This window comes from Mus musculus, chromosome 18 (assembly GCF_000001635.26).
Source record: "Mus musculus strain C57BL/6J chromosome 18, GRCm38.p6 C57BL/6J".
Lineage (NCBI taxonomy): Eukaryota > Metazoa > Chordata > Mammalia > Rodentia > Muridae > Mus > Mus musculus.
In genome coordinates, this window is record NC_000084.6 from 3,506,611 (window position 1) to 3,523,825 (window position 17,215).

General features: G+C 43.0%; 1 protein-coding gene across 2 annotated transcripts; it reads left to right on the forward strand.

Moving 5' to 3' along the window:
* The first annotated feature begins 400 nt into the window (after positions 1–400).
* Bambi (BMP and activin membrane-bound inhibitor) lies at positions 401–9,794 on the forward strand. Of its 2 annotated transcripts, XM_030250585.1 has the most exons (4): positions 401–671; positions 976–1,675; positions 4,647–4,934; positions 5,372–6,147. In XM_030250585.1, exons 2-4 carry the CDS (start codon positions 1,600–1,602, stop codon positions 5,788–5,790), a joined length of 783 nt encoding a protein of 260 aa, XP_030106445.1. In that variant the 5' UTR covers positions 401–671; positions 976–1,599; the 3' UTR covers positions 5,791–6,147. The 2 variants fall into 2 exon arrangements, with proteins under 2 accessions (XP_030106445.1, NP_080781.1); NM_026505.2 differs by lacking the exon at positions 401–671 and having other exon boundaries at positions 1,347–1,675; positions 5,372–9,794.
* Positions 9,795–17,215: the final 7,421 nt, after the last annotated feature.

Sequence of the window (17,215 nt, forward strand, 5' to 3'; positions counted from 1 at the left end):
GAGCTGCCTTCCAGCCTTATTCTTCACATTTGCCTTCCCATTCTAAATGACCTGACTTTTATGCTCTCTTCCTTTTAAATGTTAGCTGACCCTAAAAGTGAATTTTGCAGATGGCTTGCTTTTGCTTGGGGTTGGGGGTGGATAAAAGACCATTCGCTCTGATAAAACCCTTAAGCCCATTTCCCCTTAGACAACCAAACAGCATCTCATCTCCATCTTAGGTTCCTTTAGGACAGGCCGCCCTGCAAGCCCTAATAAATGATTTGGTATCTCAGCAAAGAGATCTCTGTGGGACTGATATTGATCAGGTCAGCGGGTGTGTTTGCCTGCGATTGTTTGGGAGTGGTGGTGGTGGTGATTAATTGAGTCTCTGCCAGTGTCGTCTAGCTGGCGCCGGGTGCTTTTGGATTTGCTAATTTTCGTTAAGTGTCTCTAGCAGGCTCCGGGTCCCCAGTCTACCCAGGAGAATCCAGCGGCTCCTACTGATCAACAGTCTGTCTGTCTGGGCTTTATTGATCACAAGGCGGTCGGCGCGGGCGGATGCGCCGGAGGGAGCCAGGGAGCCGGCAGAGAGCCGGCTGCCCCTTCTTGACTATGTGCACCCTACTCCTCCTCGGCCACGCGCGGGCGGGCGGGCCCCAATCCTATTGTTACGTATTGGTGGTGGTGGGGTAAGTTTGTGTCTCCGGGACTTGGTGGCTGGGGCATGGCCCTGGTGGTTTCCGAGTTCGGCAACCGAAGTATGGCCACTGTCCCTCTGGGGCTGGGTAGCCCGGGCATGGTCACTGTTCGTGAGGGTTCCGTGTCCTGGCGGCCGGAGGATGGTTTCTGTCCAGGGGAGGCGGGGATCCGGGTCTTGGAGACATGGGTATGATCACCATCCCTGGGGGGATTCCGGGGCCAGGCACTACGGCATAGCTACTCTCTCTGGGGGACTCTGGGACATGACTACTGAGAGTGTGGCGTCCCTTGCAGGTTTCAGGTGGGACAAAAGCGAAGCCACGTGCTGGAGGCCGCTGACCAGAGACTGAGCAGTGAGGGTCTCGTAGCAAACTCCGAACCTATCTAGAAGAGGGGGGCGCTCTGCGACGCATATGAGGCTGTTCGCGCAGGCGTTCGCTAGGGGGAGTGCTGCGGCCGTGTCCACAGTGCTACTTGCCAGCGCCAGCGGGAGCCCGGCGGCTTGTCTGCCTTAGCCCGCGTCTGGCCCCGCCCCCTGCGGCTGGGCCCTGGGGCTAGAGGCGTCCGCCAATCGGAGAGTGGAGGCGGGGCTTAGGGCGGGGCCGCGCTTGGCCCACTCTGGGCGCCGGGCGCTATTTACGGCGGGGACTCTGGCTGCCAGGCTGGTGTAGGCGTTGCTCTCTGTGGTTACGTCCAGTTCCCGTCCGCTGTTCGTGGCTTGTGCGCGGGCTGGCGGGGCGAGAGGACGACCGCCGAGGAGCGCGCGGGTCCGGGAACGTGTCCTCGGTAGTCTTAGTCCCGCTCAATGCTTCGGCCCCCGCCCGGACACTGACGGCGCCCGGGCTCGTGCTCGGCGCGCCCCGGGGGTCGTAGTGCAGCCGCGCCTGGCTCCCGGAGCGACGGGAGCGCGAGGCGTCAATGGATCGCCACTCCAGCTACTTCTTCATCTGGCTGCAGCTGGAGCTCTGCGCCATGGCTGTGCTGCTCACCAAAGGTGAGTGCCGCGGGACTGCGTGCCGGGACTGGGGGTTGGGGGTTGGGGGGTCGGCCGTCGGGCTTGGTGAGCGGCGATGAGGTTCCCGCCTTTGCCTTGGTCCGCTCTATGGCCCCGGGCCTGGAGCGTTAAACGACAGCCAGACCTTGGGGGCAGTTGGCCGGTGGTAAGCTCCTGAACTTGGGGGGAAGAGATGACCAGACGCCGTTGGGCTCAAGTACCCCGACGGGACTGTCCGGAGAAAACGCAGATCCCAACTGGACCGGCCAGGCATCTCTTTTGGTTGCTACTAAGTTTTTCCGTGTGTTTTTGGATGTCTGAGTTTGTGTCTACAGTGTCCTTAAGTTTGCGGGTGTCTGTTTCTGAGCTGGGGCTTGACTTTCATGCTTCTGAATTTCTGCACGTGTCTGACTTTCTGAGTGCTAGTGCCGTGTGTTTCTTCGCGTGTCTGAATATCTTGGAGTGTGAGTGTCAGTGGACCAATGAGTATGGGAATGTAAGTGCCTGTTGAAGTGTGTCCTCTTGCTTTAGAGAGGTTGGGAAGAGTAGGCACTGCCACCCATTCCCTTTCCTGCTCCTTATTTTTACAGACGCCACTGGAAAAAAAGGGGAGAAAACAGCCTTTTCTTTTTCTTTTTTTTTCAGCAGCGCTCACCTTTTAATGGAAATTCTCTTAACTCCCATTTTCTCCGGTCACCCCGACTAGTTCTCTCCCTTCACTCTGCCTCCTGTTCTACAAACCCATCTTTTTAAAAATGGGAACACTTTTCTCTAATTGCCTTGTAGCAGGCCTGAGGTTTAAGGATAAGCCAGCCCAGCTAGGATGAGGTGCTACAGTATTTATTTATTTTGGAAGGAAGGGTGTAATTAGCCCTAAATAACAGCCCTTGCTGCCTGCAGAGGGGAGCCTCCTGGCCCTATCAAAGGCAGGCAGAACAGGGAGGGACTGGGGCTGACATGAAGTCACAGATACCGAAACTATGTGCCTGATAATGATATAATTAGGGGATCAGAGATTTCTGACTGCTTCGGACTTCAAAAGCTTAATTTAAAAGAAGCCAGCAGCCTCTGCTGTAGCCATTTTGACTAGAGCAGACATTTTTGTTTAATCACTACATACAGTAACTAGAAAGGGGCAAACAGAAGAGCATTGTTCACTGTTTTAAAATACCAGTCCCCTTTTGGCCTTTGCATGCCACAGGAAGAAACCTTATGAAATGACAGAAATTTGTTTTAATACAGTAATACAGAAGTCCATTCTCCTTGTTGAAATGTGGCTCCATTTTTTTTTTAAAGTCTTAGAACTTTCTCGATTACCTGTCAAAATTTTATTAAGACTGCTTTAGGTCATTGAAAATGTAGTATTTTAAATAGGTGCTCATAAACACTGAAGCAGCCTTTTACTTGCATTTAGTTTTCACTTTCTGTACCAAATCTGAGGCCAATAGGCTCAAAGCATACTTTTAATCTGTTTAATTTCTACTTTAAATCTGTATAGAAATTGTCAGGCCAGGGATATGTAGTCATTATCACCTAAGACTGGTAAACTTTTATGCAAAGAATACACTGAACTTGGAAGGAGGAGGAGAAAACAGAAAGGAATTGCTGTAGACTTAAGGATCTTTCTTGAAGTAGATGAGGCAGGAGAAGGGACCTGGACCTAACAGGGTTAGCAAGGTTTGAACTAGCTGGCTTTTCTTCCAACTGAAGTGTGAGCAGCCTGGGTGAAAACTGAGCACACCATGTGGTAGCCTGGAATTTGGACAGATAATTAAATGAGACACCTTACTCAGGCATTCACAGAAAGGAGCAGGAAGAGGAGTGAACTTGGGGGTGGGGGGAAGGTTTGGAAACGCCAAGGCTCTCAGTGTTGAATGTCAGAGTGGAGGTTCCAGTAAGTAGAAAGATGGTCTGATTGGGACCTGCAACGGGAGATGTATGCGTGCGTTTGGTTTACAATAGTGAGCTGTGGCAGCCAACAGTGATGGGTGTTCAGCCTGTTGGGTATCTGGGTTTCTTGTGATAGATAACTCTTAGGTCCATGGCCAAGCCTGAAATCTTGCACTGTCACAAGATGTTAACAGAGCCTTGCAACTCACAGAATCCAGTTTTATAAAAGAAACTTTAATCACTTCCTGGAGAAAAATTTGAGGTTTCCTTAAGGATTTCTCCTTCAACCCGCAGGGACTTTGAGTTACAAGTTTGCTCTTTTAGGTCACATGTTAAATTACATGTAAAGCTAAAGAGGAGGAAGAGGAAGAGGGGATGAGGAGGAGGAGGAGGAGGAGGAGGAGGAGAAGTTACCCCGGCAGTTTTACCTCCCCCACTTTTATGACTTTCCATTTGGGCTGAAAGAAATTGACTTTGGCAAGCAAACCACTAATTGTAAACTGCCTAGTTCCTGTTTTACAATGTTCGGACTAAAAGCCCCTATGCATGAAAGGATCTTTATAGGCAAAGTTTGCCTTTTTAGAGAGAGTCCAGATAGCTGCCAGTTTCATGGTTTGAAAACCTCCTGACCTGTGCAGTTTCTAGATTGTTGTGTCTAGTTAATAACTTTATAAGGTGTCAGCTCAGGCTTGTACAACTTAGCTCGGTCCTTTGGGATGCCAAACAATTCAGTAGTTCTGATCAAATATTTATATAGACAAAATCCTAAAGCCTGACATTTTTATCTTGTATGGTTGTATAGCATAAAAATGAATAAATAACACGATTTTACCTTATAACAAAAGGCATTATAGTGAAAACATTTTCCTTTCAAACTACAGCATAGTTGATTACTTACAAATCTGTTGTTGGGTTGAGTATATTTCTAACATTAGCTCGCTGAAAGTTAAGACACTCCTTGCTTTGGGAGCATTTCTGTCCCTGTGTGCTGCTGGTTGGAAACAGTCATCTTGAATAATCTACAATAAGCGCCTTTGAGTTTGGGGTTCACGCGATGTTTATGTGGTTTCTTTGTTTTCAGGAGAGATCAGATGCTACTGTGATGCTGCTCACTGTGTGGCAACAGGTTACATGTGTAAGTCTGAGCTTAGTGCCTGCTTCTCCAGACTTCTCGATCCTCAGAACACCAATTCTCCACTCACCCACGGCTGCCTGGACTCACTTGCAAGCACGGCAGACATCTGCCGAGCCAAACAGGCCCAAAACCACTCTGGCCCTGCCATGCCCACTTTGGAATGCTGTCACGAAGACATGTGCAATTATCGAGGACTGCATGACGTCCTCTCTCCTTCCAAGAGCGAAGCCTCAGGTAGGTCTAAGCTGTCCTGACCCAAAGACTGCCTGATCTATAGGCCTGTGACAGCAGCGACTTCCTATGTCTGCTATTGATTTTGTTGTTAATGTAATTAGAGACAGCAGAGAGAGATCATGGCTGGATGCAAAGACTGTCTCTAACTGAGTGGCTTTTATGTCTGCCTGAGCATTAGATGTCTCTGTGTAATAGGCTTTGTCTGTTATTTGAACATTTTGAGGACATTAAAAGACCATTACATCCAAGTAATGACAGCCTGTAAACAAATGCATTTGTAAGCATCTTTGGGTACTTTTGTAACATGTAGTTTCTTGGAAGTGGCTGGTAAGTTGCCCTTTAAATGAGCTTTCTTATGGAAAATAGTTGTGTGTTCATGCTTGCTTCTAGGAGGCGATCACCTAGTTTGTTTGACCATTTTCTTTGTACTCCTTTAGGACAAGGAAACCGGTATCAGCATGACAGCAGCAGAAACCTCATCACTAAGATGCAGGAGCTGACTTCCTCCAAAGAACTGTGGTTCCGCGCAGCTGTGATAGCGGTTCCCATTGCTGGCGGACTGATCTTGGTGCTGCTCATTATGTTGGCCTTGCGAATGCTTCGAAGTGAGAACAAGAGGCTGCAGGATGAGCGGCAGCAGATGCTGTCCCGTCTGCACTACAGCTTTCACGGACACCATTCCAAGAAGGGGCAAGTTGCAAAGTTGGACTTGGAGTGCATGGTGCCTGTCAGTGGGCAGGAGAACTGCTGTCTGACCTGTGACAAAATGCGGCAAGCAGAGCTCAGTAATGAGAAGATCCTCTCCCTTGTGCACTGGGGCATGTACAGTGGTCATGGAAAGCTGGAATTCATATGACAGTCATGTCTGAACTATAAATGGAACCCTTGAAGGCCTTCTGAGTTCTGCTGACAGGAGCACTTTTATCTGGAGACAACTAACTCGCTTAGTCATCTTGGAGAAACAAAATGACCTCTGAAAAGAGAATCTTGGGTATTTCTTCTGAAGGATTATTTGCACAGATTCTACAGTCAAATGGATTAATTTGCTTTAAAGTTATAAAAAGCAAAGAGAGGACTCTGCACACTTTCCCAGGGTTCTTTGTGTCCTAGGGAGCTGCAGCTGACTGAAGTAAAAACACTGTGCTCTCTGTAAGCTCCTACATCCTCATTTATTGTAAAGATTTTTTAAAATATATATATTTTTGTCCGAAAATTTAGTGGTGTCTTTCATGAATTAAAACTTCAGACGGGTGTGGGGAGGCTGGTGGTGGTGCAGTGCAGTGGTAAGATGCTTGCTTGTCTGGTGTGCGTGAGGCCCTGGCTGTGATTTCTCCAGCACCACAGAAAGCCAATCAGTCAAAAAACATTTGATTTGGAAGTGTATGAGAGTACATGTTAATTATATGAATGAAAATCCGTTTACTCATACTTCTCAAATGTAGGTTTTGATCTTGTTCATTCTTACACAAACGTATAATTAATTATCTTTGTGTAATGACCATTGTCGAGTGTCTCACTTACAGTTGTTTTCCAGAATGGTTCTGGTTTTAGTTTTCATGTAAGAACTTTGCTTGTTTGTGCTAAAAGTTGTGCATGCTAAGTGCACAGTCTCTACCACTAAGCTACTCCCCAAGCTCTAGGAATTCCTCACTCACTTGTGCCAGACCACATAGGACATGAGTGTCTGAAGTTGCCGTGACAAAAGGAGTGTTTTATCAGCTTCATCCGCTTTCTCTGCAACGACTGTGACTATGTCCACCTCCCCCAGCTCAAGAATGTCCTTAGTAAAGGTAACTACTATCTACTGTGACAGTTTATTTTGTCTCCAACCAAATTAAATATTTCGTCTCCAAAACTAGCCAAACTTTGTTAAGCAATGCTCCTGGTCTTTAAACATTTTTATACTTAAAGAGTATCTGTTTCTAAATATCTTTTTAGTCCTTAAGAAGGCTTTCAGTAGTGATTGTCATTAAATTGACATTTTAATAACACAACTATTAGGTTTCCTCTTCAAAATGTCCCTTAATATAACCAAATAGAATATGACAGAACATGAAGGTAACATTTTGTCTCCTCTACAACTTTCTTTACCTTGTTTATGGACCTTTCCCTCAAATGGATCTTTGTTATGTTAAATATGAGAATTTCTTTTATGTACCTGATTTTTTTTTTTTTAACTTGAACCTGTAGCCTGCATATTTGAAGATGAGATTTGCCTGTATCTTTGCATACTTTCACTAGGGTACTAAACATAATTTGAAGTTCCTTAAGAGCAGTGCCACCTGTGTGGACTAATGAGCTGAAGTGACTAGCAGGGAAATGAGCACCTAGATTTTTTTTTTTCCCTCTCAGGATATGGTCTCACTAGGTATTTGGCTGTGCTGTAAGTCATTGTGGAGACCAGGCTAGCCTCCTTTAGGGGGCACTAATCAGATACCCTGCATATCAGATATTTGTATTATGATTCATAACAGCAATTACAATTATGAAGTAGCAGTGAAATGATTTTATGCTTGGGGTCATCACAAATGAGGAACTGTATTTAAAGAGTTTCAGCATTAGAAGGATTGAGAGCCCTGCTTTAAAAGTGTCACTCTACATTCTCTAGTGCTGTGGAGGCACAGTCTCCTCTATCTGCTCCTTATTTGCGAATTTCAGGTCACTTTGAATTAGCATTTCAGCAGCTCATTAGAAAAAAAACGAGGGAAGCCTTGAGTTTTGAAAGGCTGTAACATCTGTGTGCACCACCCCGCAGGAAAGGCTTGGGTCTGCCCAGTGTGAAGGTCTCCTGCAAGCAGAATGCAGGGTCTCCTGTGCTTCTGTGTTTGCCTGGCCTGTTTCCTGTTCTTTGTAGGCACTCACGAGTCTACTCCAACCTGTCCTGTGGGGTAGGGACTCATAGTCCCTCTGACTTTCCTGGGTATCCAGCTCTAGCTGTCTGAAATGACACCCCTTTTCCTAAGAGCAAATCCTGTGTTTAGCTTCATCTTGACCTCTCCACAGCTTGCTCTGTTGTTGAATGTAGGTTCTTCTGCATTTTAGCTTACTGGCTTCCCTGTGAGGGCTGAACACTCACAGTAGGAGGCAGAGCTGTCCATCTGCTTTGGTGATCCAAGAGTGGTATGATGATTCCTTCATTAGTTCATTTCTCTATTAGGGGTTTGTGCATATATTTTGAGGAGGCTATGTAAGGCTCTACTACCCAGAACAGCCTTTGTTTAGCAATGACATAGAACACTCTCCCCCAAAGTAATTTTCCTTTCTAAGTGGAAACTTGCTCAAACCAGACACAAATGGAGCTAAGATTGTCATGATGTTTCTGTATCTATACCCCGAAAGTCTTAGCCCTTTTGGAAGAGATTGATCCGAACCCGATTTTGTCTTTTATGTTTTTTCCTTCTTATTTCAGATGGCTTAGAGGCTTCCTAGAAATTGACTGGTGTGTCTCTAATTTCTGTTGAACTGATTTTATTAAAAACACTGCACCATAGGGGGTTTGACCTTCTAAAATACTAAACATGTCTGCTTTAGAAAATCACAAAGCTCTCCTCTGAAGTGCCCGTAAATCTGGTTTCAATATGGGTTGATTATAGGCTGAAAGCTTGAAGGCAGGGGCATCTAGCATGGCAGATGCAGAACTGCCCTTCTCAGGGCCAGGACAGCTTTTTCCCCTTAGAACGTCTAATTGGTCCTCTTCTGTGCCTCTTAGCCTAAATAACTTTAAACCTCCAGAGCTGTGTGAATTTCAGCAAACTGGAAACAAATTGAGTGTTTCATTTTGTTGCCTGGAGAATGGGAACAATAATATAACTTAAGATAATTACAGTAAAAAAACTGAATATCAGGCCTGAGTTTAATCTCTCAGAGGGAGTGGGCAGATGCTGTAATTCTGTTAAGAACTCAAAAGAAAAGGAGCACATCTTTAATCTTAGGACTTGGGAAGTAGAGGCAAGAGGATCTCGGTGAGTTTGAGGCCATCCTTGTCTACATAGCAAGTTCCAGGACAGCCAGGGCTACACAGAGATTCTGTCTCAAAACAAAACACCCCCCAAAGCCCCAAACAAAACAAAACAAAACACCCCAGGAAAAAACTTAAACAAACAAACAAACCAACCAATCAAACTAACAACACAAAACAGTTACCTAATACTTGTGAAGCCTTGGGTTCAATCTCTAGGATCAAGAGAAAAAGTTAATGCTGGGCAAATGCAGGCAAATCTGTGACAGTTGAGTTCTAGGTCAGCTAAGGCTACATAATGAGTCCTTGTCTCTAAACAACAAAAATCAAAACCAAAACAACCCCCCCCCCCCCGATTTGGGGATGAATGACTGACTTATATGGTAGGTTGTTTTTAATTGATTTTGAATTGTTTCAAATTTGCATATTTGAGATGGGCAGCTTTTCAGTAAACTGCTGGCTGGACTTAGCAATGTAGTACTCATGTGCTGTTTCTGTGTATGCTTTTCTCACACATACTGAATACTTAGGTTTATAATTGTTTCCTTTGGGGATAACTGTAGGGTCACTGGAAGAATGTTAATCTCCTGTATCTGTTTCCTTCCTGAGTTCTCTTAGAGTTCCAGATACACTGGTGAGACTCGGTGAGGGGCAGATCATATCTCAGCCGCCCTTGGAGGCTGGATTCATTCTACACAGTCACCACCATCAGTTAAAACATGCCTATAGGTGCTTCCAGTAAAGTGCAAGTCGTTGCTGTACTGCCTTCTGGAATTTTACCACAGAGTTGGGGTTTTGTAAGTGAAGAACTATTTAATTTCTTTGGAAAAGGTCATTTGTTTGATTTGTCATTTTTTGGACCATTGTTATAATTGAAGAATTAAATGCTGTGCTGCCAGTTCACCCTGATTTCCCAATTGATTATCAGGTCAGTCAGCTGACTTGTAAAAGCCCTCAGTGATCTGAGAATTCAAGATGCTGTTTCAAGCGTCTTCCCACCTTTCTTTGGGGTGTGCGCCTGGATCAGCTAACAGTGCATTGTATTGTTGCTTGCTCAGTCATTTGCTTTTCTCATCTGAGAGATTTGGGTGAAGCTGAATTACCCTAGATAGGATTTGATTTCCTGCAGCAAGGTAATTTCCCACTGGGTATTCTTTTTAAGAAACCTGAAAGCAAGGAATCAAGAGACGGTTCAGTGGTTAAGAGCACTCACTGGTTGCTGTAGCAGAGGACATGGGCTGGAGTCTCAGCACCCACATGGGCACTCACAATCTCTGAAACTCCAGTTCCAGGAGATCCAATGACCTCTTTTTGCCTCCACAGGCACCAGGCATGCAAGTGGTATACAGATAAAATGTTCATACATATAAGACAATATTAAATTTTAAAATAATTTTTTAAAATTAGGTGTTTCTGCAGCTAGGGAAGTCTACCAGCATACAATTTTTTTTTTTTTTTTTTTGCATTCTGCAAAGGTGGAAAGGATAATTAGAAAAGTATTGATAAGGAATTGTAGGAGATGCTTTGCTAAGTAGTTAGATTCTAACTGCCAGATCATATCGCAAGGCTTTTAGCATTCCTCAGGACTACCAGGAAAATCACTCTTCCTACTAGCCAAAGGCCAGATGGCCTCTAGGGTGATTTCCCATAGCAGATTAGATTGCTTTTGAGAACTCAGGCGATAACTGCCATTGTATGCAGTATGCCCTTGGAGTGCTTAGGTGTTTAGATCCTAGACTCATTTTACGTAGAACACTTTTCAAGGCAGTGCACAAGTAGATGTTGGAGCTTATGTGAATTTGGTTTGTTTTTTGGCATGTGAAGACTAAGATGTGATGAATTAATAAACTGAGGCACCGCGTAAATTCACTCTGAAGATGCTCAAGTTACAAACCTAATGGAACAAAAATTGCTTTAGCAGTTAAGTCCAAGAGAAATCAAAAAGCTCTGGTCTCTCCTGACCCCTGGAGTCTCCCAAGGGAACTCATAAGACAGTAGCCATGCCTCTAACAGCAGTTCCTCAAAAATGAAAAACAAACAGAAACAAAAACAAAACAAAACCACCCCCTCCCAAAAAAACCTGTGTGTGTGTGTCCATGTTAGAGCAAGTTTTACTAAATTGAGTGAAAGTTATCTTTGTCCACTTCTATAAACTCAAAGAGGGAATTGGAGGAAAAACACATTGTGAAGTTTTCTTGTCAAGCCTTTGGATTTCCTGTTATTTAGTAAATATAAATGACTGCCCTTTCTCTTCTGCTCTTCCATCCTTCCTAACTTACTGTCTTAATGGTTATAATCTGTGTTGGCAAACTGGGGAGGAGTTTGGGAAACTCTAACATGCTCGAGACTTGAACTTCTATCTCTGGCACTGGAATAATAAATAATACTAATAATAAACAATTGTGTGCGTAAGCTGAAAGAGAACAACTTGCTGGTTAAGGAAAACAGGGAGAAAAAAAGGGGGTCCTAAAAATGAAACATTACTACAAAGCCGAATGGTTCCACCTATGTTTTAACTTCGGTGCAATCTTCAAGCTAACTTAAGGAATTACATAGCTAATATTCTTTTTGTTTTTTGTTTTGTTTTGTTTTGTTTTGTTTTGAAGACAGGGTTTCTTTGTATAGCCCTGACTGTTTTGAAACCTCTGCCTCCTGAGTGCTGAGATTAAAGGCAGGCACTACTAGTGCCTGACTGCTAATGTTCTTTAAACTAAGAGTTGTACTTTCTCTTGAGAATGTAAACATCAAAACTTTTCATCAGGGTGTCCTAAAGAGTTAAGACCAAGCCACAGAGGGTTTTTTTGCAGGTCAAAGCAAAGGACCCTGTGACCAGACTACTACTTCATCCTTCCAGGGACTTCCTGACTCCCAGCCACCTCAGGAAGACTGGCACCTTCTCTACCCCCCCCCCCCCCAGAAAAGCCTCTTCCCAGGGAGAAAAGGTCACATATTTCCTCCCAGCCTTCTGAGAGGCCAAGATGGAAGACCCACCCCATAGAAACAAGCAAACAATCTAACCCACACATTTCCTTCCCTTAGTAAACTTAGTGTTAAAAAATTACCTCAGGGATAGAGAGATGGTTTAGCAGTTAAGAGTACTGGCTGCTTCCAGCAGATCTAGGTTTGATTCCCAATACCCGGAGGGTGGCTCACAGCATCTTAACTGCAGTTCCAGGTAAAAAGTTAACTTCTCACCTCTGCTGACATTAGGAATGCACATGGTACACAGACATATATGCAGGAAAAACATTCATATACTTGAAAAAATGACCTTCTACTTCAAAACTCAAATGATTCTTTGGACTTTTATATTTTGATTGAGAAAGAGTCCTGGGTAGCTCAGCCTGGCCTGGAACTTGCTATGCAGCTAAGGATGATTTTGAATGGCTGATCTACCTGTCTCTGCCTCCCTAGTGCTAGGATTATAAATGGTGATACTTTATAGGGCACTGTCATTAAACACAGGGATTCATGCATGCTAGGCAACCACCCTAGTAAACAGTTGCACACCAGTCCTGAGATTTTGATAAACCACCCTGCCTCCATTTTAGGCTTGAAAGCCATCTTATAGTAAAAGCAAACTAGATTCATTCTTGTAGATTCATTCTTGTTTATAATAATCTTTTTCTTAAGGATTGGGCTATATCCTACCTGTCACCTTAACTACAAATGACTGTGCATTGGCTGTTTCAGGATATAGCAACCATGCCTTTGTTTCAAAAGGTTGTTATGACCACCTTGTTATGACCATGTTGTTACAGCTACCTTGTTACAACCACTTTGCAATCATGTCTTTGTTTCAGGAGGTTGTTGTGAGCAACTTGTTATGCTTATGTTCTGTTTCTGTAACCCCACCTATTTGACTGTGAGATTCCTCATTTAGAAACCCCCTACTCCCAAACTATCAAAGCCCGTATCTTCCCCATTTCCAATGCTGATCTCTTAAATCTTGCCTTAGAGAGAGACAGCCTGTATACTACTAAAAAAACTTTCTTTAATTAATTTGGCCATGATGTGGGTCTGTGGACTTTCTCCTCACATCTCTGGAATTAATATTTTCCTTTATTATATTATTATGTAGTGTTTTCTTAAGAAAAATACTATTTCATAGATGAGTTTAAATAATTGAGTTTTTGAAGTTTTAAGCCTTTTTGTTGTTGTTGTTGTTAGTTATTGAGACAGAATTTCACAATGTAACAAAGGCTGGCCTTCTGCTTCAGACTTCCAAGTGCTAGGATTACAGGTGTTTGTCACCAAGCCTGGATTAAAAAGAGGTACTTTTTGGAAAAACGATGCACATATGAACACAGGGGAAGATTCATTATTTTCTGATTTTACATGTTTTCTACTTTTTTTTTTTTTTTTTTGACAGGGTTTCTCTGTATAGCCCTGGGTGTCTTAGAACTCACTCTGTAGACCAGGCTGGGCTTGAACTCAGAAATCCTCCTGCCTCTGCCTCTGCCTCTGCCTCCCAAGTGCTGTGATTAAAGGTGTGCGCCACCTCGCCCAAATGATTTCTAATTTCTTTTAATGCCTTGCCTTTATTCATATTCTTAAATTCCATTCTCTGTCTGTGTGTCTGACTTCTGTAGGCCGTGACTCAAACTAATGTCAACTTGTATTCAATAGCGTTGATTTAAAATATGAATACCACAGATAAGAAGATTATCTTAAAATGCACATATGGCCGAAAGCACTGCTCAGGAGTAGAGCACCTATCTAGCAAATAAAAATTTGTTCATTGATAATGTCATACCTGTCCAAATACACAAGTAACTAAGTAAAATGGAAACCGTTCTCCTCTGAAAATAAGAACGCAGATGCTCTCTGTAAAACCTGGTGTGACATTTATCAGACTGACCTTAAGCTGTGGTCCAGTGCAGGACTCTTCACTAGTATCTCCTAATTTCCCTGGGAGGTACTAGTTACCTCATAGGCAACAGGAGGGAGAACTGGCTCTCCATCTTCCAGGACTGAGAACTGTCAAGGGTCATTTCCCCATCTTGACACTTGATTGTGAAACAGGTTGTAAGGTAAATCCTTCCAGAGACTGCACTGTGTTAAACATTGAGGGTGGACAATAAAACCCAACCTGCTTCACTTCTCTTAAGTGTGGGAGTATTTGCTTGCTTTTGTATGCACTTTGCAGCAAGGTGGTCCCTGGTTACTTTGAAAACCTGCTTGAATTTGTCCCAGTGTGAGACTTCACCTTTTCTCCATAGCAGGTTTATGGAGCTCTTTTCATGGTTCCCAGTGTTCCTAGGGTTTCCAGAAGACTGGGGGCCTGTTGGAAAGCCACTTGCCCACAGCAAGGCTCTGCAATTCTTTCTCTTCCTGCTTCACGTGGAGCCCCCATAGTAACAAACACCTGAACAGAACAAACAGAACAAAAATAGCTCTCTCTTCAGAATAGCCATTACATAAATACCTTGGCTGGAAAAAATATAATATGAATCAATGAGGGTTTTTTTTTTTTTTTTTTTTTTTTTTGCCAGTTCTTCATCTAGCCCTGGGAAAAGGCACCTCCTTGATAGACTTGGAATAGGATCCACCAGGAGCCCTAACTTCGATTATCTGTGGGAGAACTTCCTTTAGTCAAAAGTATTGTCCAAATGCTCACTCTAATGTCTTTATAGATTGAATACCTACTGTGGGTATGGGCATTTTTTTTTTCTGAGTATTCTGGGTTCAAGTTCATACCAGATGTGTTATTAAGGGTATCATCTTATGCTAACTAGCTTCTCATTTTCCCCATACAACAATGGGGATTGGTAATTATATCTGAACTTTGTTGAGAGAATTGTATGAAATAATACAGGTAGAACGTACCATAGGCACTGCTCACAGTCCTACAGTGGCAGGGGTAAACAGCTGGGTTGTGCAGATGCAAGAGCTAGGCTGGCAATAGGTTTAAGATCTACGGTTGTTGAGATGGCTCACCAGGTGATGGTGCTGACTTGAGCCTCAGGATCCTCTTTGTGGAAGTAAAAAAGTAACACAAGCTGTCCTCTGACTGCCACACACATGGAACATACATACAGTGGTGTACACATATGCTCCTGGGCATACACATACAATAAATGTGTGTTTATACATACAATCTACATATATGTATATACATACAATTAAAGACTAATAAGATTTCAAAGCTTGAAATGAAACATGACTAGATCCTTAATATATATATATATTAATGTATGCATATATATTAATATATACATATATTGTATAATTTACTCAGTTTGACTTCTATGTGAGGGAATACTTCAATTTTATTAGAAAGTACTGGAACTTCAACACCGACTGCAGAAAAAAGCAAACAAACAGACAAGCAAGCAAACTCATGAGCAAGATAATCCTCTAGAGGCAGGACCACAGGACAACTTGATCTAGAAGATGTCTCCTAGACCCCCTTTAAAGGAGATTCTGTGTTGGGCCAAGTTGGCAGTTAAAACCAACTATTATGCCTCCTCTTTGATTCTCTGATGAAATGGAAAGCAAGATACCTTCAGTCTACTTTAGTCTACTGATTGTGCTAGGGACATAAACACAACTCTCTTCCTATTGTCATTGGAGAAGTGAAGGCGGGCTCCAGGGAGAGCTGTGACAAAAGTTACTACTGAGTCTTGCTATGTACCTCTTGCACAAGCTGAGAGAATGCTACAACATCACTCAGGTGCAGAAACTGACACTTACTATTGTGGTACTCTGAATCAACAAGGCCACTTAGATATCTGCTTGACAAGCTAACCTGCATTCTGGCCAAACTAGTGCTCATGGTGGTAACCAGAAGTCATGTTGGTGTTACTTACTCCACTTGGGCTAGCTGAGGGAATATTTGTCCCTCCTGGATGCATAGCTGTGTAGCTCTGACACCCTACAGAGAGAATTGAAGACTTGCCTTACATGATCCAGACAGCGGCTTCTGTGACCACTGGTGCAAGAGACAATACAAGGGACAAGCCACAGCTTCGGGAACCTGTCTCCTGGCTCATAGTCACTACTGTACAATTGAGAAGAAGTCTACTTTTAGTTTTGAAAAGAGAAGAAGCTTGGTCAAGAATTCTGTATCCTCCAGGTTGATATAGTTCAAGCATGGACTGGGCCACTAAGGACTATGTAAGAAAGGTTTGCTCTATAGCTTGACACTACTGGAAGGCGCTGGAACCATTAAGAGGGAGGCACTAGTAGAAAGGTGCCTGGCCTGGAGTATACATCCTGAAAGGAAATAATGAGCCTCTGGTCTTTTCTTTGGTTCCCTGCCTAGGTATCATAATCGAGCCAGTTGCTCAACCACATACCCCTGCCATTATATGGGGACTTTCACAGGCCTAAAGTCATAGGGTCAACAAGTTCCTTGGAAACTGTGAGCCAGAATAAACCTTTTCTCTTTTGAAGTTTATTTTCCAGGTATTTGTGATAGCTACTGAAAGCTAACATCCTTTTCATTTGTAAAATGAAATTGTAGTGGTTTCCTTTATCACAAATACGTGCCTTAAGAATCCCGAGGCACCTTTAGAGCCCTTTGGTCTTAGAAAAGACATTATTGAGGAGGAATTATTACTAATGCTACTTTAAAATACAGATAAGCTTTTTCTCATGTGTTTCTATGCATTTATTTCTTTTACACTTGTAGCTCTCATTATTTATTCAATATAGGTTTGGAATCATGTCTCCTTTCTCTAATTATAATTAAACTATTAATGTCTGTTTCAAGAAGATGGAAAGTGGTGCACACAGTTCTATGCTTGGGGACATATTTCCTTTTTTGACCAACAAAGCATTGCCCATTTGGAATACTATGTATAATTGAATTTACATTTACAATAAGACTCAGACTCAGGATGTGGACTAAAGTACTTGAGAGAGGAGTGAAAATATTCCCAGATCTGTAACAGACAGAATTAGTGATAATGCTGTTAAACATAATTTGAAACAATCATGCTGCTCTTTGCTAGACTCTTCTCTTCTGAATAAAATCTGGAACAAAACAAAGAAAAAAGTCCAAATAAAACAAGACAACAGCAAAAATCCCCTAAGATTTAAAAAAAAAATACCAGTAAACTAAAGAAACATATTGAGACCATTTTGCTTAAAAATAACTTTAAACTTTATTTTTTTTCTGCCTCTGTGAATTGAATACCAGTAAACTAAAGAAACATATTGAGACCATTTTGCTTAAAAAACTTTAAACTTTATCTTTTTTCTGCCTCTGTGAATTGAATATTATATGACAATGGAATAGACTTGTGTTGGGGAACTTTCTCCCATTTGCTGAAGTGTTAAGATTAGTACATTGTCTCTTGGTTAGAAATAGAAAGGA